Source organism: Geospiza fortis, unplaced genomic scaffold (assembly GCF_000277835.1).
Source record: "Geospiza fortis unplaced genomic scaffold, GeoFor_1.0 scaffold13, whole genome shotgun sequence".
Taxonomy (NCBI): domain Eukaryota; kingdom Metazoa; phylum Chordata; class Aves; order Passeriformes; family Thraupidae; genus Geospiza; species Geospiza fortis.
In genome coordinates, this window is record NW_005054384.1 from 2,708,259 (window position 1) to 2,734,838 (window position 26,580).

Below are 26,580 nucleotides of genomic sequence, written 5' to 3' on the forward strand. Positions count from 1 at the left end.
GGGTGTTCTCTGACCCCAAATCTACTCCAGCACAGCTGAAAAGAAAGCTGGAAGCAGAGGGGAGGCTGCTTTTCTTTCTATTGAAATTAAATCTGCCTTGAAACCTGGCTGTGTTTCACAAAGTGCACAGTGATTTTCTGGTTAGTCTCTGATGGAGAGCAGCAGACAAATTCTATCATGCTGCAATAGTGCAGGGCTGTGCCAGCCCCCCAAAGCCACTGAAATATTTTATTTCAGTTGGGTCCTAGTGCAAGTAAAGGTGGAGTTTGTGCCTTTTGAGTTAAATGGCTGAAAAAAGGTCTGTGAGTTCCAGACTGACCACACAGACCAGTCTGCTCCTGTTTGGGCTAATGTGCTGAGTGACCTGCAAAAAATCAGAATTACCAATTGAAGATTATTGTCTTATTAGGTAAGAGTGCTTGGACAAATGATAGGAGGACTTCCTATGTGTGCAATATTTTAGGGAATTTCCATTTGCTGATTTAAAGGTAAGAGTTCCAGTGGGGAAGAGAGTGAGGGAGTGCTTTGATCATCCTCAGTGCCTTCCTTTCTGCCAAGACCACGAGATCTCTGAGTTGCCACCCACAGTCACTTTGGTGTAACAGAAGCTGCTGGGTTAGAAGTGGACTCTGCACCTTCAAACAGCTCATACATGTTCAAAGCTCTGCTAGATCTGGTTTTGTTTAGCAGTGTGCTTGGTTTAACTCTCTGCTCCAGTCACCTTAGCTGGGGTCCAGCTGCTGGAGGTCTCACAGATTGAGGAATTGCCTGAAAGTTCAGTGTGGTTTTTGGAGGTCTGCTGGAAAAGGGTGGGCTCAATAAGGCACTTACACATGTTCTGGTGGAAATCTAATGGTGGAGTGCTGCAGCAGGCAGATCAGCACACGTCAGGGGGAAATTGCTGTTTTAAATACGAGTGTGCAGAATGCTTCTCTGCACAAACAGCCAGGAGACACCTCCAGTGCTTCTGGAGCACCTTGCCCTGCACAGCCTGCTGCATCTGCTCTTGCCACATGAACTGCTCCATTCAGGTTTTGCATTTCTTCTACCAATATCAGCCTTGCTGCTTCCCCTCAGGCTTCTTTTGAGTATGATGGGCCCACAGGCCAGGAAAGCTTTGCCATCAGCTGTGGCACCAGCAGGGTCCATGCCTGTCCTGCCCATGCCTGTTGTAAGTTCTGCACATTTCCACTCCTGTGTCACCGTGATATTTTGTGAAAAATCCCTTTGCCAGGATTTCCTCTCCTGGGAAGTTGAGAAGCCTCAGAGAAAAATTTAAATAATGATAATCTGATTGCTTCTCCTTGTGTTTTGCTGCTTTGGAATGTGGTAGGTGATTCTTTCAGTGGTTCCATGTGAATTGTTTTAACTTAATGAACAATTCCAGTCCAGCTGTGTCAGGACTCTGGTCAGTCACAGGTTTTTATTATTCATTCTTTTCTAGCCTTTTGATATGTCCTTTCTCTTTCTTAAGCTTAGTTTTATTATATCATTTTTTAATATAATATAATATCATAATATAATAAATCAGCCTTCTGAGAATTTGGAGTCAAATTCTTATCTCACTTCGTCCTGGGGACCTCTCAACACCACACTCCTGTACTTAAACCAAATGTCCTTTTTTTTTTTTCAGCCTTCTCTCCATTAGAATGGGATTTTGGAATTAGTGCCTGAAACAATCTCTGCACCTCCTATTTAGAAACCTCTTGCTTTGTATTATTTGTCTTGCATTTCCATTTATTGCAGAAAGAGTAGGTGGAGAGGAAGCAGAAAAAACACCATGCTGCTCAGAGTGGAATTTTTTATTTCTCTTTCAAGTCAGTTTGTGTATCTTTATTTCCACCTCCTGCCTACTTCTCTCAAGATCTTTGAAGTCATAGGGCCACTTGAGTTTCTCTGCTTATTTTCAGGCTGTCAAATAAAGACTGGGCTGCCAAAAATATACTCTCAACCCTGGAGATTTCCTACACTTGGGACTTGTGTTGAAAGAGCGAGTGAAGGTCCCCTGGGGAATAACTCTGCTGTTTAAAGCTGCTGGAAGCTGTGGCAGGTGTATGGGCTTTCCCTTGTCAGCTGTCTTCATCAGATGGGAGAATAATTACTCGTGCTCAGTACAGACAGGTGTATTGGCAGTCCACTGCTAATAACTTGAGGATCTGTCATTCAATTGAAGGAAAACAATTATGTTGGGTTTTCTTTCTTTTTGTCTTTTTTTTTCCCCTGATTTTTGTTTTAAAGAAAATATCAGTGTGGGAGGAAAAACTCCAAACAGTAGAGTGAAAAATGAAAGGCAACTGTGAAAATAAACCCAGATTTCTAAATCTTATCTCTCCACTGAACATACACATCTGTTCCTCTGTCTGCTGTAACCACATGGTAACTCCTCACTAGCTGCTTTTGTCACTACCCCGTTTCTTTTCTTTTTTCCTTACACAAATTATGCTACATCTTGTCAAATTGAAGGAACACAAATACTACTTGAAGTACATCTTGCTGATAAGAGACACATTATTTTCCACTGACTGGAAAAAAACAATGGTGACATTTTAATGCTGGAATCTGAAAAGTCTCTTGTCCTACCCATTCATTACAGTGTCAGTCCATGTAACATCAGCATGAATGTAACAATTCTAACCCTCTTAAAGAATGGCCATTCTGAAATATGGCTTTATGAAAAGCCAATAAAATGCAATTACTGTCCAGCTTTGATTCAGAGTCATAAGAGTCCATTTAAGAATTCACGTTTTTATTACCTTGCAAAATACTGAAATCTGGGGATTTGGTTTATTGTTTTAATTCTCTCCAGCTGAAGGTAACTACCTGTTATATATGTTCACTAGAGCAGCACAGGTCAGTACATAAAAATAAAAGTTATAGCAGTACATAAGGTGGATTACTCTTTTAAACAGGAGGGTGAAATACGATCATGCCTTTCACTCCCTGTGGGTTTCTGGTAGGATTTAACAGTGTATGGAGCTTTTCAGCACAAGTGTCCATTAAGCTGCTGTGGGAGGGAGGTTTGCACAATGTCTGAGCCTCAGGGAGGCACACACGAGGTCAGGTACTTGGGGTCAGTCCCGTGCCAAGGGCAAGTTCCCTGCTGGTTACACAGAGCTCAGAGTGGAGATGCTCTCTTGCCTTTGTTTCACACAGGGGCTGCTCTGCCACAGCACGTGCAGCTGCTCAGGCAAATCTTGAGCTGCTGGAGACAGAGCACAAGCACAAATCTGTGGCCCCACAGTGTGGGAATCCAAAAATCAGAGGGTTTTGGGAAAGCTGCAAGAGGCAGGCCTCAGAGACAGCAGAACTGTGATTGGAGCTAAGCGGGAGCCGTGAGATAGGTCAGCAGAAAAATTATGTTAGAAGTAGAAAAGTAAAGACAAATAGAACAATGGTCTAGAATAGTGAACATTTGTCTAGAATAACTCCCTAAGCTACAGAAAAGTTTATCTAGCAAGATATTAAGAAGTTCTAAGCTTAATAATGGAGCTCTGTGCATTGTGTTTTAAGGCTCACAAGCAGGTATTGTATTTGAAATAAGCAAGCATTGTTTAACCAAAGGTACGTGTGCCTATAGTGCTTGGATAGAACTACTGTCAGTGTGCTTCTGCTTTGTGTGATTGGTCAAAAAACTTACTTTTTAAGTTGTAACATTAAGTTCTTGGTCTGCTGCCTGAGATGTGAGCTGCTGGCATCTTCCCATTGTCATAACCATGGAATGAGGCTGATGCTGGAAGACAAAACAGCTCAAGGCACATTCCACAGCAGTCGTGTCCTGTTTGTGATTTGTACATGCACAAATCCGTGGCCCCACAGCTCTGAAGTGTGCTGACAGAAAGGGGCCAGGTAGGCACCAAAGCAGCGTCCCTGAGTGCTAAAGAACACCATCGTCATCTTCCCAGTGCCACAGCAGCAGTCACTCCTGGGTTCCTAGCTCATGACCAAAAGGGAAAAGCTGCCTTTTATTGCTAACTCTAATATGTGCATTAAAAATTACCAGTGAGCTTCTTGGGGGGTAATGATACAAGGAGCAGAGTGCAACATATGATATTACCTACAGTGTTTGTGTTCTCTTTCAGAATGAGCTCGTACTCAGCTTCTTCCTCAACTGGTCCAAAAATACCTTGGCAGAACATTCATCATCTCTGACCTTAGGTATGTGGATTACCAATCTTATTTCTTTTCTAAGACATTATAGTCTTTGATAGTTTTATGCAAAGGTGAGTCTAAAGTTTTTTAGATGGTTTGGGTTTTTTTAGGATATAAGGATACCAACAAATAATTCCTGATTTCTCAAGGTCTTTGAAAATGTGTTACTGACGTCACCTGTAGATTTCTTTCTCTTTCTCAAATTCCTTTCAGCCTTGCTTCATTACTTTTTGAATAAACATGCTTATATGCAAAGCAGAAGTTCATTTACACAAATTGTGGCAAGTTTCTTGTATTACAAAGCAAAATATTCAAAGATTTTGGAGGAAAGGATGTGAGTCATGACAAAGCACAATGTGTGCTTGCACAAGCGAAGAAAATCAGGGGTGACTTCTAAAGTAATTTTCACAATGAGTGGAGCAAGTAAATAACAGAACATTATGTTAATGCTTAGGCATACATTATTAATGACTGTGATAATTCACTTCTGGCTAAATGAGATGCTGCACTGTTCCCTTAGCCTATCTAAATACTTAACCCATTTCCCTCTTCTGTCCAGCCCCTAATTTAATCTAATTTCTGACATTACAGCATTAAGAGCCAAAGCATAAACCATAAAAAGTAAACTCTGAATGCTTATTGTCTTCCACTGCCTTAGTTCTGCGCTGATAATAATCTTCTGTACTCAGTTTTTAGGCAAGATAAAACCTCATAAAGGAGTCTGCAGCTGCACTCTGCACCACAACAATTCAGCTGGTTGTTATGTGCTCCAAGTGATAGGATGGTTTCCAAGATCATCAGTTTTCCACATTTCAGAAAGGATTGTATCTCTGCATATTTAGTTTGCATGTCCATTAAGTTAATTTAATCCCTCTGCAGACAGAGGTTTCATTATCTCTTTTGCTGGGACCAGTTTTTTTTAATCCATCAGAACAAAATAAATCCCATTCTGGCTTCTCAGCCTTTGGAAGATTCCCCCTGTGTGGAGTTCATTTGATTAGGGCATGCCATTATCATATTAAACCCATTACGACTATTGAAAATTACTAATGGTTGCTCTAACTTTTACAAAGGATCAGGGAGATAATGCAAAGATGTCCTAGGTGTTAGGAGCATGTAATCTGGGTCCATGGGCTGCATCTCTCTGCAGGTGTCTTTAAGCACAGTTACAGATGTCAGAGGGAGCTGAGGCACAAGGCAGTTAAAGCCCCAGAATAATTCTGATATGTCACTAATATTCAGCTGCCGAATTCTTACAGAGAATCTGGGTGTAAAAGTTTTATGCAAAATCACGAACTGAATCTGTAATAAAATTGAGAAATAACTTGCAACATCATAATTCCTACAGCAGTGTCCTGAGCCAGTGTAGTCTCAAGGATGAGCTGTCACTGTCATATTTTCTGGAAAAATCCCTTTGCCAGGATTTCTTCTCCTGGGAAGCTGAGAAGCCTAAGAGAAAAAGGAAAACAATATTATCCCCTTTGCTTCTCTTGTGTTTTGCTGCTTTGGAATGTGGTTGGAGATTATTTATCCAACATGTGAATTGTTTTTACTTAATGACCAATCACAGTCAGGCTGTGTCAGGATTATGGAGAGTCATGAGTTTTTAATTAGTATCTTCTTAAGCCTTCTTTAAGTATCCTTTCTCTATTCTTTAGTGTAGTTTTAGTATAACATTCTTTAATATAATAGAGTAACATAAAGTAATAAATGAGCCTTCTAAGAACATGGAGTCAGATTAATTGTTTCCTTCCTGCCGCGGGGGACCCCGAAAATACCACAGATGAGCCATCTATTTTTGTTGTCAGTAGCAAAAAATTCAAGGAAGAGAATGAAGAAACAGAGGCAAGAATGTGTTTAGTGGGTGTTTGATGAGAGCTGTGTGTCAGGTAACCCAGTCTGTTCCTCACTTTGTAGTTAGTGGTGGTGAGGGTCACAGCATGGCTGGGGAAGAGGAGTGGGTCTCTGGCCTCCAGCAGTGAGGTTACAGGGGAATTGGATTTTTCCTATTCAAGAACTCAGCCTTTTAAAGTTTAGATACTTCCCTTCTGGACTTAGGGCAAAACCTTTGTTTAACAAGGGTAAACAAAATCGAAACACAAACAAAACAGCTCTCTTTAGCCTAGAAAATTGATCATGATCATTCACTGATAAACCAGCAATGTACATGAGGTCCAAACAATGAGTTTAGACCTGGTAAAAACAGGGAGCAAGAATCATGGGCTGGGTTGCTCTGGGTACTGCACCATTTGTGGTGGAAGAGCTGCCATGCATGTGTGGATTGCCCACCTGAGAAATCTGTTGAAACACACATATTTCTATTTTTATTTTTCTCTATTCTTCACCTCACCTTTGGAGTCAGGCTGCTGCCACTCCCCAGAGAGCTCACTGAAATCTTTGTTCCATGGCATTCTGCACACTGGTGGCATCCAGAGGAGACACAGGTCCAACTAAGGCAGGAGGAGGTGTCTGGTCATGCCAAGGTGCCAGGTAGCAAACAAGGAATTGCTGGGAGGAGCAAAGAGGCCCCAGAGGTTCTTGCTGGCTGAGGTGCCCAGAAATGCTCTTAATTTGGAGGTAAACTCTGCAGTAATGCCATAGTCAGTCTGGGGAGGAATTAAATTCACTGAGCCTGCAGGTTGCCATGAATAAAAGCATAAATAAAAGCATAGATTTTTTTCCCCCACAAATTTCATTGCTTGCTGAGGTTATAGGGGTCTTAATATTTGTCTCTTTTGAAAAATAACTCAAGTTTAATATGGGCTGTAGCTTTCCATGGGTCTGGTAGCTTCTCTCTCAAGCAACAGAAATCATCTCTCTCTTGGTTAGGATCAATATGAAATAAGATTAATGCCCAATAGGATCAGGTTATGAATTTTGATCAGACCAGCATCTTTCTCTTACTCTGCTATAATTTATAAATGTTGTAGGTAATTACACTTACTAAGGTAAAATAAAAATTAAAATGTATGAATTTGTCCTCTGCTCCCAGCAATAGAGAGATTAGAAATCAGTGTTAAATTTACTTGACATGAATACTGGATCAGTATTCCCAGTGGGGTGAATTCTGAATTATCCTGAACATTGTCAGCATTTCATTATACCAAGCTCACTACAAGGCAGTAAGAGCAGATATCAGGAATGATTTCACAATCAGACTTTTATAAAAAAAGGAAGGAAGAAAGAAAAAGCTACCAAAAACATTTTAATATCAAACTTGTTTCTTTTTTTTCTCTTGAGTTTGTATCTCCGGAAAAATATTAATCATTCAGACAGTTTTGGTTCTGCTCTGGGCTGTAACACTGTACAGCCCAGCCCCAGTTCTGGCATGTTTAATTAGTGCTCCTGTGTTTGTCTGAGCCTCTGGCCTTGAGGTGCAGCAGGGGAACAGGTTCTGTGTCCTTGTAAAGGGACATCCAGGGACATTGGAATATGGCATTCCCATCCGTGCAGAGCCAAAATCCTCATGAATAGTCCCTGAGGAGAAGAAGGCTCTCTTGCTCATGTACCACAGCGTTTTGATCTTCTGAAGTTGCTCACTCTTGTAAAGCTTTTGCCACAAGTTGCCTTCCTGGTTTAGTCACATCCCCCCGTGAGCACCTCTGGCTGGCTTGGAGGACTGAAGCCCTGAGCCAGTTGGTGTTTTTAGGGTTGACTGTGTGAAGTCAGGGACTTAGGAGGCTGTAACTTGGAATTCTACATTTCCTCTTGCAAATTCAAGGCAAAAGAACTCACGGCTTAGGAAAAAAAGATGGTAAAGTGGCTTTGCATGAAAAAAAAAAAAAAGGAATTTTATGGGCCTCTTCTTAACCTGGAAAAGACTCAGCATTGTCTGGAGTTTTCATCCCTTGTCCCTCCCTGTTCCTATTTTCATAACACAAGAAATGAAATAAGGCGCAGTCTTGCCAAGTGATTTGTCAAGGTTCATAAGGGAGAATAACAAATGAAGAACTGCTACTCGGTCTTCTAAGTCCCAGCTTAGTGATTTCTTCCTGAGATTTCAATTTTTCAGGAGTCTTTCAGGCCTTTCTCTAGTTAGGATGTGATTAAAAATGTATTTCTGTAGTCTCTAAAGGGGAGAAATTGGAGATGGATTCATATTCTGAAATTCCACTCCAAGCATCATAAACTCAGTAGTGTTGGTACAATTATATTATGGCAGCTGCATGTACACACTGTATTATTTCTAATTGATTTGAGCTCCCTTCCTCAGGATAAATGGCAATTACACTGTCTCTCTGGCTGTCAGCAGTACATGGCCCCACTGTCACTGTGTCTGCTGAGCAGTTATTTTAGGCTCTGTTTGCTCCAGAGGTTGCACATTTGGTTTCTTCAGAAAAATACACCCAACATGGCTTTATTAAAAGGATCTCCTCCATGGATCCACCTTGGGCAGCACAAGAGCCCAGCCAGGGCTGCACCCAAGATGAACCAAAATGGCCCCAAAATGCACAACCAGGCACGGGGTCTCTCCCTGTGATCAGTTCTGCTCCATTTGCATCTTGCAGTTCATTGTCCCATTCCAGCTTTAGCCCCTGCAGTCCCACCCTGCTTGTTTTTCTCTCTCCAGCCCACGGTGTTTGTGCTCTTGGGGCTGAGATTTGGATCATTTGTCCTTGGTGCCCAGCTGGAGCAGGAATTGTTTTGTCTCCCTGCTCTGTGCACAGAGCTCGCCATCCCCTCATATGATGCTCAGAACTGCACACTAAAGCAGCACAGAATCTGAAAAATATAAAAGCTGAAACCTGAGGCATCACCTAGGTCTCTGCTGAGGCTGAAAGGGACACAAGGGAACCCTCCTGCTACACGGGGAGTAGGAGGGTTCCCTTGTCTGGTACTCCCAAAAGCCTCCCATGGCAGTGTATGACTGTGAGTGATGGCTGTTCTCACATTCCCATCATCCTTTCCCGCTTCCTCTGCTCCTCACGAGATGTGTTTCTATTTAAAGAATTAATCACCACTCTATTGTCTTGTCTCCTGTTGTTATGTCACCCTGCAGTGGCTTCAGGGCTGGAGTGTCAGTGGCAGATCCCAAGGTGCAGGAAGGAGAGCAGGATTTCTCTGGCTGAAGTCTCCAGCTCAGCCACTGCTCTAAAGGGGAGGTGGGAGAGTAGAGCCCAGCTCATGAGACATCCTCATTGTGTTGTAAACTTAGCAGGATTGAGTTCTTGCTTTTTCAGGTAAATTAGTGGATGTAATACAGCTTTGGTTTAATTAAAAGTAGCCCTGTTTGGCTGAGTAAAACCAGGCAACTTCACACAGGCCATGTCTGGGCTGTCCTTGGTGACCAGGTGGTAAAAAAAGCTCAAGCCCAGCTCCTCAGCCCCTGCTCAGCTGAAACACTGCAAAAATAAGGAGGTCAGACAGATATTGAGGAGAGGTTGTGCTCACCATTAGCTGATTTGCAGTGGTAAAAGGCATCTTTGCTCTGCTGTGCCTCCCTGCTGTCTCTGCAGGGCAGGTAAAGCACACTGCTTCCCCAGCTTCAAGGACTCACCTTTTGGCAGTGAAAACAGCTGGCTCAGTGCCTCCAGCACAAAGATGGAACAGGATTTGCTTAGTCATTTCTTCCACAATATGAAACTGATTCTTCTTGCTTGGAAAATGAAAAATGCCCTTTTTTCAGTGGGAATTATATCAGACTCCTAAAGTGCATCTTAGTAGAAAAATCTGTGAAAGCAATGCATTGCATGAAAACCAGCCTGGAACACATAAAGTACAGAATGAGGAAGGGAGAATTTATACCTAATGTTGTTTCTCTAACTTTGTTTGGAACTGGTCAGGAAGCTTGCTCTTTTTTCCTTTTTTTCCTTTCTCTTGGGAACTGGGGAAAAAAATTACAGTGTTTTTAACCAGACAGAACTGCAACAATAGTGAATAGTGTCATCAGTGACTGCCAAAAAACCTGCCCCAATTATTTGTCACTCAAGCATAAATTTCCCACTGAATTTCAGATTGATGGCAGTTAGTAAACAGAAAATCTCACTGGCAGTTACCAAACAGGAAAGAAAAAGAGCACTGCATGTCAGAGCACTTTCTTCCATCACACTCTTTACCCATGTTTTCTAATTTCATCCCTGATTTAAGCACGCAGCAGGTTTTTATATGTTAGCTAATGTGTACTTCAATATTTTACAGATCTACTTTCTCTAAGCTGTTAACTAAAAAATCAAGTCTGGCTTTTTTTAGGTCCTCAGTCAGCTGGTGAGAAGCCTGGAGTACAACTGGTCATATCCTATGAGAACACCTGCCTGACAATAATGCTGAAACACATGAGGAACCTCGTGAGTATTTATATCAGAATGTGAAACCAGTAAGTCCTTGCATTTGCAGAGTACTGTGAAAACATTAATCTTCAAACAGCCTTTCTGGGATAACTAATTTCAGCTCAAAGCAATGATAGTGCTGTTCTGTCACGATTTAACAATTGGTTTTTCCCTTTGAGCTCACTCAAGATGCTTCCAGGTGTGAGACAGATAGAGGACCTGGGTTTCCTTAATGGCTGGTAATGGCCTTTTCCAAGAAAACCAATTTTGATTCTGTTTTGGCCCTCTCAGCTGACACATTTTGATAGCAGTCACACATAAGGCACGGTGCAGCAGCATGACTTTTTGCAGCATGTCAGCCTGGCGCTGGGGATTGATTATCCAGACATTTCTTTCCAGTCCATCCTGGCTGTCTGTGAGGAGGGAAGAGCTCAGCAGAGGGAGCAGAGCTGTGTTTGAAGGAGCAGTGTCATTTGGAGGCGTGATGCTCAGCTTTGTAGCACTGTCAGGAGGCTGGGAGGTAAATGTTGTGGGTTCCTGGAGCCAGGCTGCAGCAGGGGAAGCTGGCAGTGCTCCTGCAGCACAAGGCAGGTGGAACTGGCTGCTGAGGGTGGCTTCAGAGATGGAGCTGGGGCTGTGTGAAGTGTGATCTCTCATTGAGGAGCCTGGGGCTGCTCCATAATGAATTCCCTGCCTGGATGTGCCCTTGAATTCCCATGGCTCGTGTCTCAAGCAATGGCTCTGGCAAGGGAGCCTTTATTTGTCTGGCTATTATTAGCTGTTGTGGGCTCTCAGTACACACTCTGTGCCACCTCCATCCCAAACTCGGTTGAAATCCCTTTTCCTAAATGGGGCCAAACTGAGGGGCTTGTGTGAGCACCAGCCAGTAATAAAATGAGGCTGATTGTTTAATTAGTGGTATGAGGCACATGAGGCTTACACAGCTCTGACTGTTCTCTGCTGGCCACTCTGGCTTCTCATTTGCAATTCAAGCATCTCCATTCTGGTCTATAACATTCAATACATCTCTGTCCTGAGACTTGTTTTCTATGTCCTGTGTGCCACTTTGACAGGTGAGATCAGCCTCTGCTGACAGGTCCAATTTATACAAATTTTACCTTCAGGATGTAGCACAAGACCCTCTTTATTTTTTTCTGTTGAGCTTTTTAAATCTAAGGGACTTTGATAAGCTTCTGATAAAGTTCTAATTGGTGGGAGGGGCATATTTAAGTGATTGCCATGCTGATGATATCCTTGAGACTTCAAGCAGGTGATGTGGAGATGCACACAAGCAATTTGCAGGTGTTGGAATGAGTCTTCCTTTCTCCTTGTTTCCATCGCTGTAAGTGTGTAGGCTGCTAACTGTGTTCTTAGGAAGTTCCAGCCATTTAATTAAATTAAATTACAGCACAGATAGCTCTGTAGTACAAACATAAAATCCAGGTTCAGTTCACTTCATTATGGAAAGGGATAGTACAACTTGAAGTTACTGCTTTTGAAATAGGTAATTTAAATCAGGTAATTTAAATCAAACCCATTTTAGTGAGTTTGAAGAGAAGTGGTAGGAGTCCTGTTCAGCAAGGCTAACATTGATTCATGACTCCAAAATAAGGTCATTGCTGTGGCAGCCTAACTTAGGCAATCATAGTTTTAAATCCTGGGCTTCCAATTCCTTCCTTCCACCTGGCCATCCATCCCTTGTCATCTGATCTGAAATATGAAATTGTGCTTCAGGGTCTTGTGATACTGCACTGCCTTCAGACCAGGAACCTGTAATAGGAAGGTTCTTTATCTCATTAGTGATCTTCTCAGTTTGCCAGCCATATAAATCAATCTTTCTAATGTGCTCTCTTTTCTTTATCCTTCTCTTTCCTCTTCTTTTTTTTTTTTTTTTTTTTTTGGGTTGAGCTGAACAGGGATTTTAAAAGTATGCCAAGATCATATCTTATTCAAGACATGTTAAAGCTATTTCAGGTATAGTCAGTCTTTTGCAGAGTCTCACTAATTGTATTTTAGTGGTTCATCTGTGCAGAGATTACTTTGCTATCTTGTTTTATTTCATAATTTATAGTAAATAATTTTTGTTCAGCTCTTCCCTATTTAATTTATTTCTATAAAGAGATTTTATGATGTGTTCAGATGCGAAAATAATTGTAGTGGGCCAAATTAATCCCAAATGGAGCTTCACAGAACTGACAGGAATTGTGATAGAGACTTTTGATCCACGGAAATAAATCTGATTTAGTGTTTGTGTGAGTTTACTTCTAGGAGTTTTAATAGGAGACCTAGATCCTGCTGTGCAAATCCTATATTGATATACAATGCACAAGAGACTCCCTAAGGAGCTGGTATTTTTTATAGCCACTCTCAGGTGTCACACAGGTTCTTTAAAGGAGGAAGGCAGAGGACTGCAGTGCCAGAACTTTGCAGGAATTTCTGCTGAAGGACATTTGCCCATTCACGTGGGGTGTGTTGGAGAAAAAATGCCACAGCAGTGGAGAGAGCCCTGGTGTGAGGACTGGTTAATGTGGGTGCCTGCATGGGCCCCTGGGATCCGAGGCATCCACAGTGCCAGATTTGCTGCAGATGCACAACTCTCATCCCTGGGGCAGCTTCAGAGTGTCCTCTCCCTCCCCACTGCAACATTTCAGTCATGGGTAAAAAAAGCCAGTCCTGCTTGAAGAAAACTCTATCAAAATTTCTGCAGAGACAAAGAGCAGAGAAGAGCCTTATGGATTTTGTGCCTGGAAAGGGCCATTAATCTAATCTAGCCTTCTGCAAAGGAAAAGCTGTGTTTTTTCACTAAGGAAAAACTTGCAGCCAAGGAAACTGTTTGAACACAGAGATTTTAAGACTGGTTGGTAATGTTTGCCTACAGTTTAAGGCTGTGGGTGCACAATGAAGACAAGTTCTGTTAAACAGATATTTATAAGATACTAAAAATGTTTCAGTCTCAATATTTGCCTCAGCAATTCAGTTGCATTTGAATCCTGAGATTCTGTAAGTCAGGTGGCTCAGAATCCTGAGATTCTGTAAGTCAATGCTTCTGCTTAGGATTTGAATGGCATGACCATGATTGCTGAGGAAAATAACTTTAAATTCAACTTTCAAATATAGAAAAGCCAAGATACCAAAAAAATGCAATTTTCCAAATATATTACATAACCTGAAGTCAGCTTATTGGGGCATTGCTTCTCTCAAGTGCAGACAGTGCCACACTGGGCACTTTCTGGACTAGAGGCAATATTGCCTTAATAAAGTGAGGCTGGGGGAGAGGGAACCATTTGTGTAGGGGTGAAAACCTTGGAGGCCTGGAGAGTTTGCCTCTGGAGTCAGGGAGGATGTGGCAGGTGGAGGGCTGAGACAGGGCAGGCTTATTCCATAAAGACAATAGCACAGTACCTGGCAAAGTGCATTAAGTGCTCTCAGGAGGGATATAAAGGAGCCCCAGGGGAGGTTTGCTTTGGCCTCTGAAAGGATTTGTTACCTTAGGACAAGAATAGTGCAATTGTGGCAGCACAATACCCAGCCAAAGAGCAGCAGGCAGGAGCAGAAGCAGAGGGGCAATGCTGCTCTGCCTTAAATAAGTAGGCTTGTGCAGATGTGGAGATGGATTTATTGAAAAACATGTAGGTTTTGAACTTGTAACAATCAAGTGCAGTTCTGTTCACCTTCATTAACCAGCAGAGAGAATGGGAGATATCCAGAGCCCACCAAATCTCACACAGGGCTGGCTATGAACTGGTTTAGCTCCACACAGCCAGAAACAGCCAGGATACCTACTGGTACCCACGTCTCAAAAAAAACCCAGAGGCAACAGGAATAGCCATTGCTGACACCCAGAAAAGGGTTTCTAACAATCTCCTTGCCTGCTTCATGGAGAAGCAAAGGGAGCAGTGGTTCAGCACTGGCTCAGGAGGAAGCTTGCTTTTGCCACTGATTTCACTGCCATGGCTTCAGGCATGCCCTGTTTTCCTAGATAAGCAGCTAAACTTTCAATCCTCTCTGCTAAACATTTTTTGCCCATTACTTCTTGTGGACAGAGTAACTCCTCAGGGGTAGAGGGGAGGAGAAACAAAGCCAAGTTATCCTGAATCTCCTGCCAGTAAATGGAAAATGTTACTAGAATTCAGGAAAGCATGCGTGGGCGATGAATTCAGAACCAATTTTACGGGGGAAAAATTTGCTGGAAGAAAAATAAACTCCTACAGTTCTTTGCAAAAGTACTTCCAGCTTTCCTTTTATAAAAGCTCTGAAGCTGTCATGTAGCACTCCTGGTGATTAATGATTCTGGGATAGCTGATATGTGGGTGACGAATTAGCGATCAGCTTTAGGCTTACACAGACATCCAGCCTCTTTCCATTGCGTGTACAAATTGCTTCCAAAAATGTTTGTGAGATGCAATGGTTGAAATATTTTGGGAAAAAAAGGTGGGAGCCAATTGTTGGAGTCGTGGATGCTGAGAATTTTAGACTCTCTGTGCTGACTCTGACTCCCAGGAGAGCACTGCATTGGACCTGAGGTCATGGAGAAGCTTCCAAAATTGATTGATAGCACTGGGATTATGGGTGTGGAGTTGGTTAGAAGTGTGTGATATTACAGGGTGGAAAAATTAGAGTTTGGGGTTTTAGAATATTGTAATAAATATGGAGCAAGATGGAGGTTTTAGGGTGGAGACTGGTTGTTCTTTACCTTCTTCTTCACCCTTTTCTTCATGGCTTTGGGTGGTGTTTTGTAACTGGACAAAAAGTCCGCAGTGCAGACTTTGAGTAATTAGTTATTGGGTTAAAAGTGAAAATAATTTAGGTGTCATTTCTTAATTGGATAGTTTAGCCTTAAAAGACCTTGCAACAAGAGATAGTTGGCCATTTTGTTCCTTGCTAATGAAAGGCTGAAAACTCCCTGCTGTGAGGCTGTAACTGATAAGAAATAACAAACACCTGAGCCTGAATGCAAACTATTGTCTCAAGTGCCTTCAATGCTGACCTCGAAAGAGGTAGGAAAAGGAGCCAAAAACCAAAAAGCTGCCAAAAAAGCAGCCAGTCTTTCCCAAGTCCAAAGGGATGAGGTCTAAGCCTGCAGCACAGGGCTGTAGGGATGTTCCCACCTACAGCACAGGTGGATGCTCTGCTGCCTTTGCTGGGTTTTCTCTCAGCTTGAGCTGGGGAACGGTCAGGGATCTTTGTTCAGTCTTAGTTGGTTCCCATCGTTCCTCTCATGGGCTCACTAACTTTTACCCCTTATGACTATCATTATATGGATTTAAATGGAAAATATTTACTGCCTGCCAACAACACAGTGCCTGGCAGTGAAATAAAAGGCCACATTATCCTTTCAGAATATTATGGATGTGTACTGCTTTCCTTACTGCAGCCAACAGGGATGGGAATGGAGGTGCACAGGTAGGCAAGGCAGGGATGGAAAACAAGTGGGAAAAAATCACTTTGAGCTGAACAAAGTTATCCAGAGAGTATCAGTGACAGAATTAAACCAGCAGCTTGGCTGATGGAGGGAGGTAACATTCAGATGAAGTTCTCCTCAGTCTGGCACAGGAAAACAAAATAAAAAGCCATGGGAAGAAAGCTCTTGTGCTAACTCTAGCTTATAAAGAATTTGGATTTAATTTTATATTCATCGAAAATTCTTTTAAAGTGAAAGGAAATTAGCACAGATAAGCTATGTTCTCCTTGAGACTGAAAATTAGCTGAACACCTCTAAACAAAGGGTACTACAACTCAGCAGTACTTCAAATTGGAAAGAGATGAGGTTTGTTCTTGTGGCACAGGGATTACTGTTGGATTCAAACATATTTGTTTTGAAAGGTGTTTGACAAATATGTTGTACAGAAAGTTCTGTTATTATTTCTTGTTAAACCCTTTAATCTGTCACAGTCACAGTACTGCCTCAGCTCTAAATTCTAACTGCTCATTTTTAAATAAGTAATTCCCTACATAGTTGATATGTGTTGAATAAGGGAAAAAAACCCAAAAACAAAACAACAGTGAGTTCTGTTTAATATTATGAGTGATCTGGGAGATGAAGGTGAACAAAAATTAGATTTGCCACTGGTTGCAAATGAAGAAAGCATTAAAAATAATAGTGCAGACAGAGCAAGATCAAGAGAATAGAAGTAATTTCCAGAACCCTACAACCAGCTTGGACAAATGAAAAATATTTCCTCGGGGAGGGAGAGGTCTATATCCCACAGTAATGTGAAGATAAAACAAGCCCACAGTGAGACGTGAGGCTGCTACAAGAGATGCCAATGAGAAAGGCCAGATCCTGGTGTCATGGGGCAGAAATGAAGCAGTTCATCTTTATAAGGCTTTGATAGTAAACTATTTCTCTCAGGATGGTTTTTTTAACTAGGATACAAGTTCAAAGAACAGCTCTCAGTAGGGTTGGTGGGGAGTGATTGATTCTTCAGGAGTGATTTATTGTTACTAAAACTTAGTTAAGAAGAGACTAACAAGGACACGAGTCAATTGTGCAAATATTTAAGGGAGAAGACAGGAAGGTTCACGAGGAATTATTTAGAACATTGAGCAAGAGCATAAGTAGAAGTAATGAGAGCTAATTAAGGAGCAGAAATTGCAAGCCTCGTATAATGAAATGCTTTCTTACGTGGGGAGATGGCATGCTGCAGAATAATTGAAAGAAAAGTGCGGGGAGATTGTACAGTTGGAGAAATTAAAGATAGGCATATACAGACTTTAGTAACTAATTAAGAAATTCAAAAGAAAAACAGTGCAGAATGAAGGCATGGATCACAATCTCACTGTTACTTTACATATTTTATATTCACTTATTGCCTGGGCCCAGGCAAGGAGAGAAAAGAATTTGTATGTGGCAAAAAGATAGAAACAGAACAATAGCCTTTGCTTGTGTTTCTTTTCTCAAAGGCTAATTTCCTTTCATGCCATCTAACAGGCAGCAGTCCTCTTAATCCTGACTGATTTCAAAAGGAAAGTGAAATGGGGATTTGTCTTTAGTATTTGTTCTCCTTTGTACTTCATTCAAAAGAAGAAATTCTGGGATCTGTGTTTCTAAGGGTCAAAACAAGATCATTCTTATCTCAGGCAGTGTCATGGACTCTGTGACTAAATATTCATGTGAAAATTAAGTGTTCCAAGCACAGTAATAATACAGGGTTGAAATCAATGGAATTCAGTTTCTATATGGGCTTGGTGGTAATTCTGAGATAAAAGCTTCAGAGACTTGTTCATGAAATCTGCTCTCTGCATTCTACATCCTGCACCAACATTGCTTATCCACAGGATAATACAGTTTTAAAGCATGCCTGACCCTTGATTTCTCTGATAGAAAAAAAAACCCAGTGGAGTTAATTGTCTTAAAATAGTAATGCAGTGTATGGTTGAGAAATCTAGAACATGTCCTTTTCTTTCAGAAAAAAACAACTTCTCTGTGATTCTCTCTCAGGTTTTTTACTGGGAGTTGTACATTTATTCCATACATTCCCACTTCTGCTTTATATCATTTTTTTCAGCCTTGGTAACTTTTTTATGCCCACATGGTGCCACGGGGAGCACCCAGGAATGGAGTCCCAAACATCAGTGAAGGGTCAGAAGTTTGTGAGACTCAGGAGCTGGAGTTAAGCTCTGAGTGAGTTGAGTACAGCCACAACCCATTCTATGATGTCTTTTTCTTTATTGCTTGTTCAGAAACAGAAATAAACACATGCAAAGTTGTGTCATTTCTTGCTGGAGTGAAATTCTAGTCCTCCTTGCTTGCTGCCAGTGGTCTCTAAAAGGCAGGATCCTGTTCTATGATAGTTACAAAAAGTGTGGTTGTGCAGATTCTTCCCCATTTCATTTGGCATTGTGTCTGTCCTTATCTCCTTCTGGATCATCAGGACAATGAAATATTCTTATTCAACAGGGCATCAGATATAAGTTTCAGTGTATTTCTTCAACTTTCTGGTTTCAGAGCTCTATAGAAATAAAGGCTTGAGAGAGAAAACTGTGTGACCTTCTGGGTATTTTCATTTTATTTATTTCATTTAATCAGCGATAGATGGGCTTTCCTCTTAAATGACTGAAGCAGATCAGAAATATCTTTCATAATTCTTAGAAAGCCCTGTGTCTTTTGGGATCCAATCTGTTTCCAGAACTGTCTCCTTAAATGAAATCCCTTTTTTTTTTAATATTTAATAAATAATTCCTGTTCATTTTGAAAGTCCCTCTGTCTCTGTGCCTTGGGATCAGTTTGAAACCGGGATGTTTACCTCTGTGATGTGCTGGAATCACATTTCTATCTCATTGTGATGGATCAGCTGCCTGACCAGGCTGGTTTGAGTCCCATGAATTATCTTGCCTGACCTGATCGTTCCAGAATGGACCATTTTCCCCCAATTTCCAGCTCCATACACACCTTTTGTCACTGCTGGTGACACGAGCAGCACGATCTGTCTCAGCTGGGGCCAGGCACCAATGTGGGGCAATTTAACCCATACAAACCAGATGCCCACAATATGACAGGGTGAATCTTTTGCTGGTCTCCCTCCTTAACAGGGTTATTTTTTTCCCATTTGACAGCCAGGAGACCTTGGAAAGGGTTGGTTGTCGGTTCATTCTATAGAAATGTTGTGTCTCAGGACAGCTCTAACCCCATTTTTCCAGCCCAGTTGTCCCCTCAGGAATGCTGCAGAGCCAGCTGTTCCAGCCAGACTGCTCCAGTCCTGGCCACTCTGCTGCAGGCAGGTTGATGAGGATGCTGAGGGTATTGGACATAAGCTATATTTGGATATTCACATCAATAATGTGGATAGAGCATCTTTGCATTTTTAGCATGGGACATGACAAAGCCATCTGGAGGCTCACTCCATGGACACTGCTAGTTTTCCAAAAGGTGGAAAATGCCTGCTCAAAAAAAAAAAATGCTTTCCAGAATTTCCCTGACAGCAAAATATTTTTATTGCCCTGCATTAACTTGAGATAAATGCAATTTCTTCTTTGCTTGCCGTGCCACTGATCTCCACAGCAGCAATCTTATATCTTTATGTACATACCCAGATGACCCAAAAAAATTGGGATCAGAAAATGTAATAAAACTACTGTTGAAGAAAAGCAGTTCAATAGTTTCAAATTTTAGGTGAAAAAGGTGGTTGTTTGCAGGGGGAAAAATACCATATTTGTGCAATCACTTTTGACAAGTTGCCTTATTGTTTTGTCTTGCCAATAGCAGAGAGTGCACCATAGTGGTGGAGTGGAATATCTTCTTCTGTAATTATTATTTAATTACTGCAAATGGGATTTTATTTTTCATTTTCTTCAAAGCAATTTGGGGATATTTTGTGAGAGGGAAATGAAAAGCTCAGTAGCAGGGTAGAATAGAGGTGTTCAGGCTTTGGGATATGCAGAGCTCAAAGGAAGAACAAGGAAGGGTCTTGGATGCCACTTCAGGATTTGGGAAGCCGTTGGAATTCTGTATGCTGAGAATTTTAGACTTTCTGTGCTGACAAACTCTGCCTCCCAAGAGAGCACTAGATTCACTGAAGCCATGAAAAAACTTTCCAAAATTAATTAATAGCACTGAAATTACAAGTGTGTAGTTGATTAGAAGTATATCATACCACATAGTAGAAAACTTAGAGTTTGGGGGTTTAGAAAATAGTAATATATATGTGAAGTAAGATGAAAGTTTTAAAACAGAGAGTAGTTATTCTTTACCTTATTCTTCCTTCTCCTTCATAAGTTTAAGTAATATCTTATAATTAGGCAGAAAAGTCAATTTTGTAGACTTTGAGTAATTAGTTATTAGGTTAAAAGTGAAAATAGTTTAAGTATCATATCTTAATTAGATGGTTTAACCTTAAAAGACCTTGTAACAAAAAATAGCTAACCATTTTGTGCCTTATTAGTGAAATACTACAGGTAGCAACAGCACAACCACCCATTCACCCAGCCATCCCCTTTTCCCTGAAGTTTATATATCATTAATCTGCTTTTGAAGGAACCTCTTGCTTTGTAACACTAATTTCTCAGCTCTTTAAGCTTAGAAGTAGCCCTGAGGATGTTCTCTTTTTCCTGAGGCAGAGGCTGTGTTTGCTGATTAAGCTGCAGCTCTGAAAGACAGGGCTGAGCCTTCCTCTGCTGAGTGGCGCAAGGGCTTGGGGGAAGTGGAAAACAGCAGCACTGCTGGCTCCTCCAGCTCCTCACTGGTTTTAATTTAGTCTAGAGGCAGCCAGTAATTTACAGAGGTTACTGCAGTGCAAGGATCATTTCTTCTGTGGATTTTTTTCTAATCCTCCTTTATTGGATAATAATCAAATCCACCTAATGTCTACACACGATATATAGATATTTTGTCTTGCTGAAGGTTCTTCCTAACCACTTACCATAGTGGTTTGCTTTTGAAAGGTGTATGGATATCTTGATATTAACAATTATGGAATATTTTGTAGTCCTTTGTTCACTATGTAAATAAATTCTCACAGCAGTGTAAGTAAGAGAAGAACATGAGGATGGTAAAGGACAGTAAGACTAAGAAAAGTACTGGACAACATTAATTATTTTTATTTGAGGGCAGTAGCTGAAATGGGAGTCTTTCTAATGCCTGGGTATCTATTTTATTTTATTTTATTTTATTTTATTTTATTTTATTTTATTTTATTTTATTTTATTTTATTTTGTTCCATTGAAGAAAAGGAAGAGGGAAACTGAGATTTTAAAATGTCAAGGAAATGAATTTTTGGGGGGGAATAAAAGTAGTTATTTATAGAGGAAGAAAGATGTCATTAGTTAATACAAGTTAGTTGATCATTAGTTTTTACTGTCAAGATTGTTGAAAATGAAAAATGGGAAAAAGAGAACAGCAGCTGGAACTATCAAATGTTCAGGAGCCATCAATCTGTTCCTCTCTAGGACAAAAGGTGATCTGCATGTCTAGCACTAACAGAAACTGATGACATGATTTAAATTTGAGGCAAAAGTCACCTAAAAAGTAAATTTTATGTCACTTAGGAAGATGTGATCTTTAAAAAGTTTCACAATAAATTATCCTTAAAATGAGTATTTTAAAAATCAGAATGGATCAATATTCATATTGGATGCTAAATCACTGAATAGTTGAATACATGACAAATTTTGCAGTAGTTATGCCTATAGTAATGCTAAAAATGAATCCTTGTGTTAGGAGAGTGTGGATCATTAATAATGATCAGGGGAGAAAAGTCATTAGGATAACATATTTCTTGTGGAAAAATTAATTTAATTTCGTCCATTATTTCCCAGTCACAGCTACTATATTTAAAATTAGATTATAGAGGATGTAACACATCTGTGTGGGTTTCTGTAAGCAAATACCAACTTGTTTTGGCAAATGAAACTGGAGTGGAAGATGGAACACAATCATAACAGATTCAGGCTGTGTATGTTAGGTTTTCAGTATTGAATTAGAGGTATGGAAAAAGTAAATCCAGAGTTTTACTTTTTCTCCCTCATTCTTAATTATTTTCACTACCTTCTACTTGACTTTAGAAGAAAATAACATTTCCAAAGTAAAATCTTTTTTAAACATAAATACAAGCAATAGTAACTGAGTTCCTTTAGAAACATCTGTCAAGGTCAACTAGGCTGGTCATTCTATGAGAAAATAGTTCAATCATCACTTGGTTGTACTTGAAGAAAGAAAATACAGTCAGTTTCTAAATTCAATTTGAGACAACTTCTAAATTCAGATTTTTTTATTGGCAGATCAAAATCACTGGGGAATTTTGTGAGTTTTTTGTCCCTAAGCATATCAAGAGAACCTATGGCATTTTTGTTGGGAGCTTGGTTTTATACCTTTACAGCCTGACAGGTTTTTATAGCTTGGATTTATTTGCAAGCAAACAAAATAAAAGATTTAAGACAGTAATTTAAATTGGGAGTAACTTCTTCTGAAGGAAGTAAAAGTCCTTTATTTTTGGGTTAATAAAATGACTACAGAATTAAACACAAATAGAACTCAATTTAAAACTTTAAGCTTTTTCTGTTTGCTTGATCACAAGTGCATTCAAGCTGTAAAGGTTTTGCAGAGTAAAGTGCAAAATGGTTTTCCCAAGATACCCTCTGATTTTTATATTTTTTTTCCTTTTCTGGCCTGGACTATGGACAGAAATCAGTGAGTTTTTTAATCCTTTAATAATAAAAAAGAGGGGGGGTGCTGGATTTCAGAACTACTTATGAACCTGCTAGAAATACCATTCTGTTTCTATAATGAAATCACCAGATCAGGTCATCTGGTATTTTATTTTATTTTATTTTATTTTATTTTATTTTATTTTATTTTATTTTATTCCATTGAAGAAAAGGAAGAGGGAAACTGAGATTTTAAAATGTCAAGGAAATGAATTTTTGGGGGGGAATAAAAGTAGTTATTTATAGAGGAAGAAAGATGTCATTAGTTAATACAAGTTAGTTGATCATTAGTTTTTACTGTCAAGATTGTTGAAAATGAAAAATGGGAAAAAGAGAACAGCAGCTGGAACTATCAAATGTTCAGGAGCCATCAATCTGTTCCTCTCTAGGACAAAAGGTGATCTGCATGTCTAGCACTAACAGAAACTGATGACATGATTTAAATTTGAGGCAAAAGTCACCTAAAAAGTAAATTTTATGTCACTTAGGAAGATGTGATCTTTAAAAAGTTTCACAATAAATTATCCTTAAAATGAGTATTTTAAAAATCAGAATGGATCAATATTCATATTGGATGCTAAATCACTGAATAGTTGAATACATGACAAATTTTGCAGTAGTTATGCCTATAGTAATGCTAAAAATGAATCCTTGTGTTAGGAGAGTGTGGATCATTAATAATGATCAGGGGAGAAAAGTCATTAGGATAACATATTTCTTGTGGAAAAATTAATTTAATTTCGTCCATTATTTCCCAGTCACAGCTACTATATTTAAAATTAGATTATAGAGGATGTAACACATCTGTGTGGGTTTCTGTAAGCAAATACCAACTTGTTTTGGCAAATGAAACTGGAGTGGAAGATGGAACACAATCATAACAGATTCAGGCTGTGTATGTTAGGTTTTCAGTATTGAATTAGAGGTATGGAAAAAGTAAATCCAGAGTTTTACTTTTTCTCCCTCATTCTTAATTATTTTCACTACCTTCTACTTGACTTTAGAAGAAAATAACATTTCCAAAGTAAAATCTTTTTTAAACATAAATACAAGCAATAGTAACTGAGTTCCTTTAGAAACATCTGTCAAGGTCAACTAGGCTGGTCATTCTATGAGAAAATAGTTCAATCATCACTTGGTTGTACTTGAAGAAAGAAAATACAGTCAGTTTCTAAATTCAATTTGAGACAACTTCTAAATTCAGATTTTTTTATTGGCAGATCAAAATCACTGGGGAATTTTGTGAGTTTTTTGTCCCTAAGCATATCAAGAGAACCTATGGCATTTTTGTTGGGAGCTTGGTTTTATACCTTTACAGCCTGACAGGTTTTTATAGCTTGGATTTATTTGCAAGCAAACAAAATAAAAGATTTAAGACAGTAATTTAAATTGGGAGTAACTTCTTCTGAAGGAAGTAAAAGTCCTTTATTTTTGGGTTAATAAAATGACTACAGAATTAAACACAAATAGAACTCAATTTAAAACTTTAAGCTTTTTCTGTTTGCTTGATCACAAGTGCATTCAAGCTATAAAGGTTTTGCAGAGTAAAGTGCAAAATGGTTTTCCCAAGATACCCTCTGATTTTTATATTTTTTTTCCTTTTCTGGCCTGGACTATGGACAGAAATCAGTGAGTTTTTTAATCCTTTAATAATAAAAAAGAGGGGGGGTGCTGGATTTCAGAACTACTTATGAACCTGCTAGAAATACCATTCTGTTTCTATAATGAAATCACCAGATCAGGTCATCTGGTGCAAAGAGAGAAATTCCACCTGAACATAGGGAAAAATTTCTTTCCTGCGTGGGTGACCACATAGAACAGATTGCCCAGAGAGGGTGCGGAGAATCCCTCCCTGGAGATGTTCCAGAACCATCTGCACACCCTGCTGTGCCCTGTGCTCTGGGATGACCCTGCCTGGCCAGGGAGGTGGGGCCAGATGATCACTGTGGGTCCCTCCAGCCTGACCCCATCTGGGATTCTCTGGTTTTGGCCAGGTGTTCCTCATGTTTACTAAATTTATAAATGAGCCAGTGCAGTCTGAGTTCGAAGTGATCACTAAATGTGTTACTATAATATGACAAAAGTCATAATCCTTAGTAAGAAAAATATTTCTGATGTTTCCTCCATTTTTGATGATGTTTTCTCCATTTTTCCTTTATTCTCCATTCTGCTTTATTTCAGTGCTCAGCTCAGAAACCCTGGAAAAGGGTTAGTTTGCCCAAAACTTGGGGGTTTTTTGCCTGCTATTTCAGTTGTCTTAAAACTGTTTACTTCAAATTCCACCTACTAATGATTTAAAAAGAGATTTTTGCCATGGTAATGTCAGTCTTGTTTTTGCACTGTTATAGTCAAACTGCCACTATCACTCCTTGTTCCTGCTAGGAAGTGTTTATCAAAGTCCAACTCTTTCCACTGCAAGTCTTGCCTCAAGAAATCCTGTGGTTAAGCAGGCTCTTCACAAGAAAAAAAATTCAGCTCTTATGCCAATCAAAAGAGAAACCAGCATAAACTCATCCTATGAGCTCCCCATACTCTGCTCTTGTAGGGCTGGGGCTGGTTTAAAACTGCTCTTAATGTGGAGTTTTGAATGATTAGTGCATGGTGGGACAGAGTCTTTAACAGCTGGAGTCCTTCATTAGATGGATTGTGTGGTGTCAGGAGGCAGGGGAGGGCAGCTGACAAGTGGAGCACCTGATCTGGCTGGGAGAGTGCTCAGCTGAAGCTTTTTTGATTGTTTGATGGCATAACAGTGCCACTGCAGATGGAGAATTGGGACAGCAGTGGGATTTGGAGTGGCCTGTTTGCCTTTCCTCAGCAAGGGAAGAGGAAGGGGGAAAATGTCACCTGTAAAGTTGGGGAGAAAAAACCAACAATCACAACTACGATGCCTACTTGGAATTCAAGTGGCTGCACATCAAATTGCCTCTAACAGTCTGACTGCTGATTGCCACTATTCATGAAAAGTGGCTTTATTTCAGCTCTGAAATGTCCCAGAGCAGCAGCTTTCCCCTTGAGTTTTCCCATCTGAATCCCTGAAATGTTCTCTTTTAATTTCCTCTCTTGACCCTCTCCTCCCCCTCACCTCTTTCAACACCTATTTATCTACATTCACAGGGATAGTGAGGAAGTAGTTTTTACTCCATCTCATATAGCCAAAACACTGCTGCAAAGGGCCTTCCTTAGATTTTGGGAGGAATCAGCTGACAGGGGAAGGTTAGTTGGCTGAAGGCAGGGTAACATGACAAAGTTCAAAGGCATAGGGACAATTTTATGTGACTTCTTTCCAGTTAATCACATCTGGACAGTTAATCACTTCTGGGCACCCAGGTCCTGTTAAACCACGTTACTTTTGGAGCCTCTCACCTCAGCCTGGTTCCTTTCTCTGTCTGAAACAAGTAAAATCAGTTGACCTTCAAGTTACAGTGATGTTTACCTATTCATTGAGAAGTGAAGAGCTTGATTGCACTCACTTGTAATCCTGATTGCTTGGACTGGTACTTCAGGCTGCATTTCATTCTCCCTCCTGATTTTTAGAGATGCTCAGTTTACTGTTACTTGTAATCCTCAACTGAAGTTTCAGTACAGTCCTAGATCAACAGAGATGGGCTTTCAAGTGGACAGTGTAAATTGTGAATAAATGTAAATAAATCCTGCATTAATGATGTGGCAACCCATCCTAGGAAAATACCCTTTCATTCCATTGCCCTTTAGTGTCTCTCTTTTGTTGGCCATTGAATCCCATCCAGCTCAATCCCATGGGTATTTTAAATCAGACGTGCTTTGGGGAACTTAGCAATAGGAATATTAATCACTCCCATAGTGCTGACAATCAGTAATGGTTTGAGTGGGGCATCCTTTGATGCTGTGTGGTGTTAATGATAGCAATAATGAGCTTTGCAGTTGACCACATCATTTGCCTTGAAGGATCATTTCAGATAACAAAAAACAGAGGTTTGTTGTGCAAGAACTGGTTGTTCACACACACAAGCACCATTTTCCTTCCCAATAGAGAAGTTATTTATTG

General features: G+C 40.2%; 1 protein-coding gene across 1 annotated transcript in view; it reads left to right on the forward strand.

The window, feature by feature from the left end:
- PIK3C2G (phosphatidylinositol-4-phosphate 3-kinase catalytic subunit type 2 gamma) overlaps nt 1–26,580 on the forward strand; it is a 191,272-nt gene that overhangs the window by 157,178 nt on the left and 7,514 nt on the right. Inside the window, exons 29-30 of the mRNA XM_014308778.2 lie at nt 4,080–4,155; nt 10,339–10,433. Of these exons, the coding sequence (XP_014164253.1) occupies nt 4,080–4,155; nt 10,339–10,433 (171 nt within the window). The remainder of the gene's footprint in view (nt 1–4,079; nt 4,156–10,338; nt 10,434–26,580) is intronic.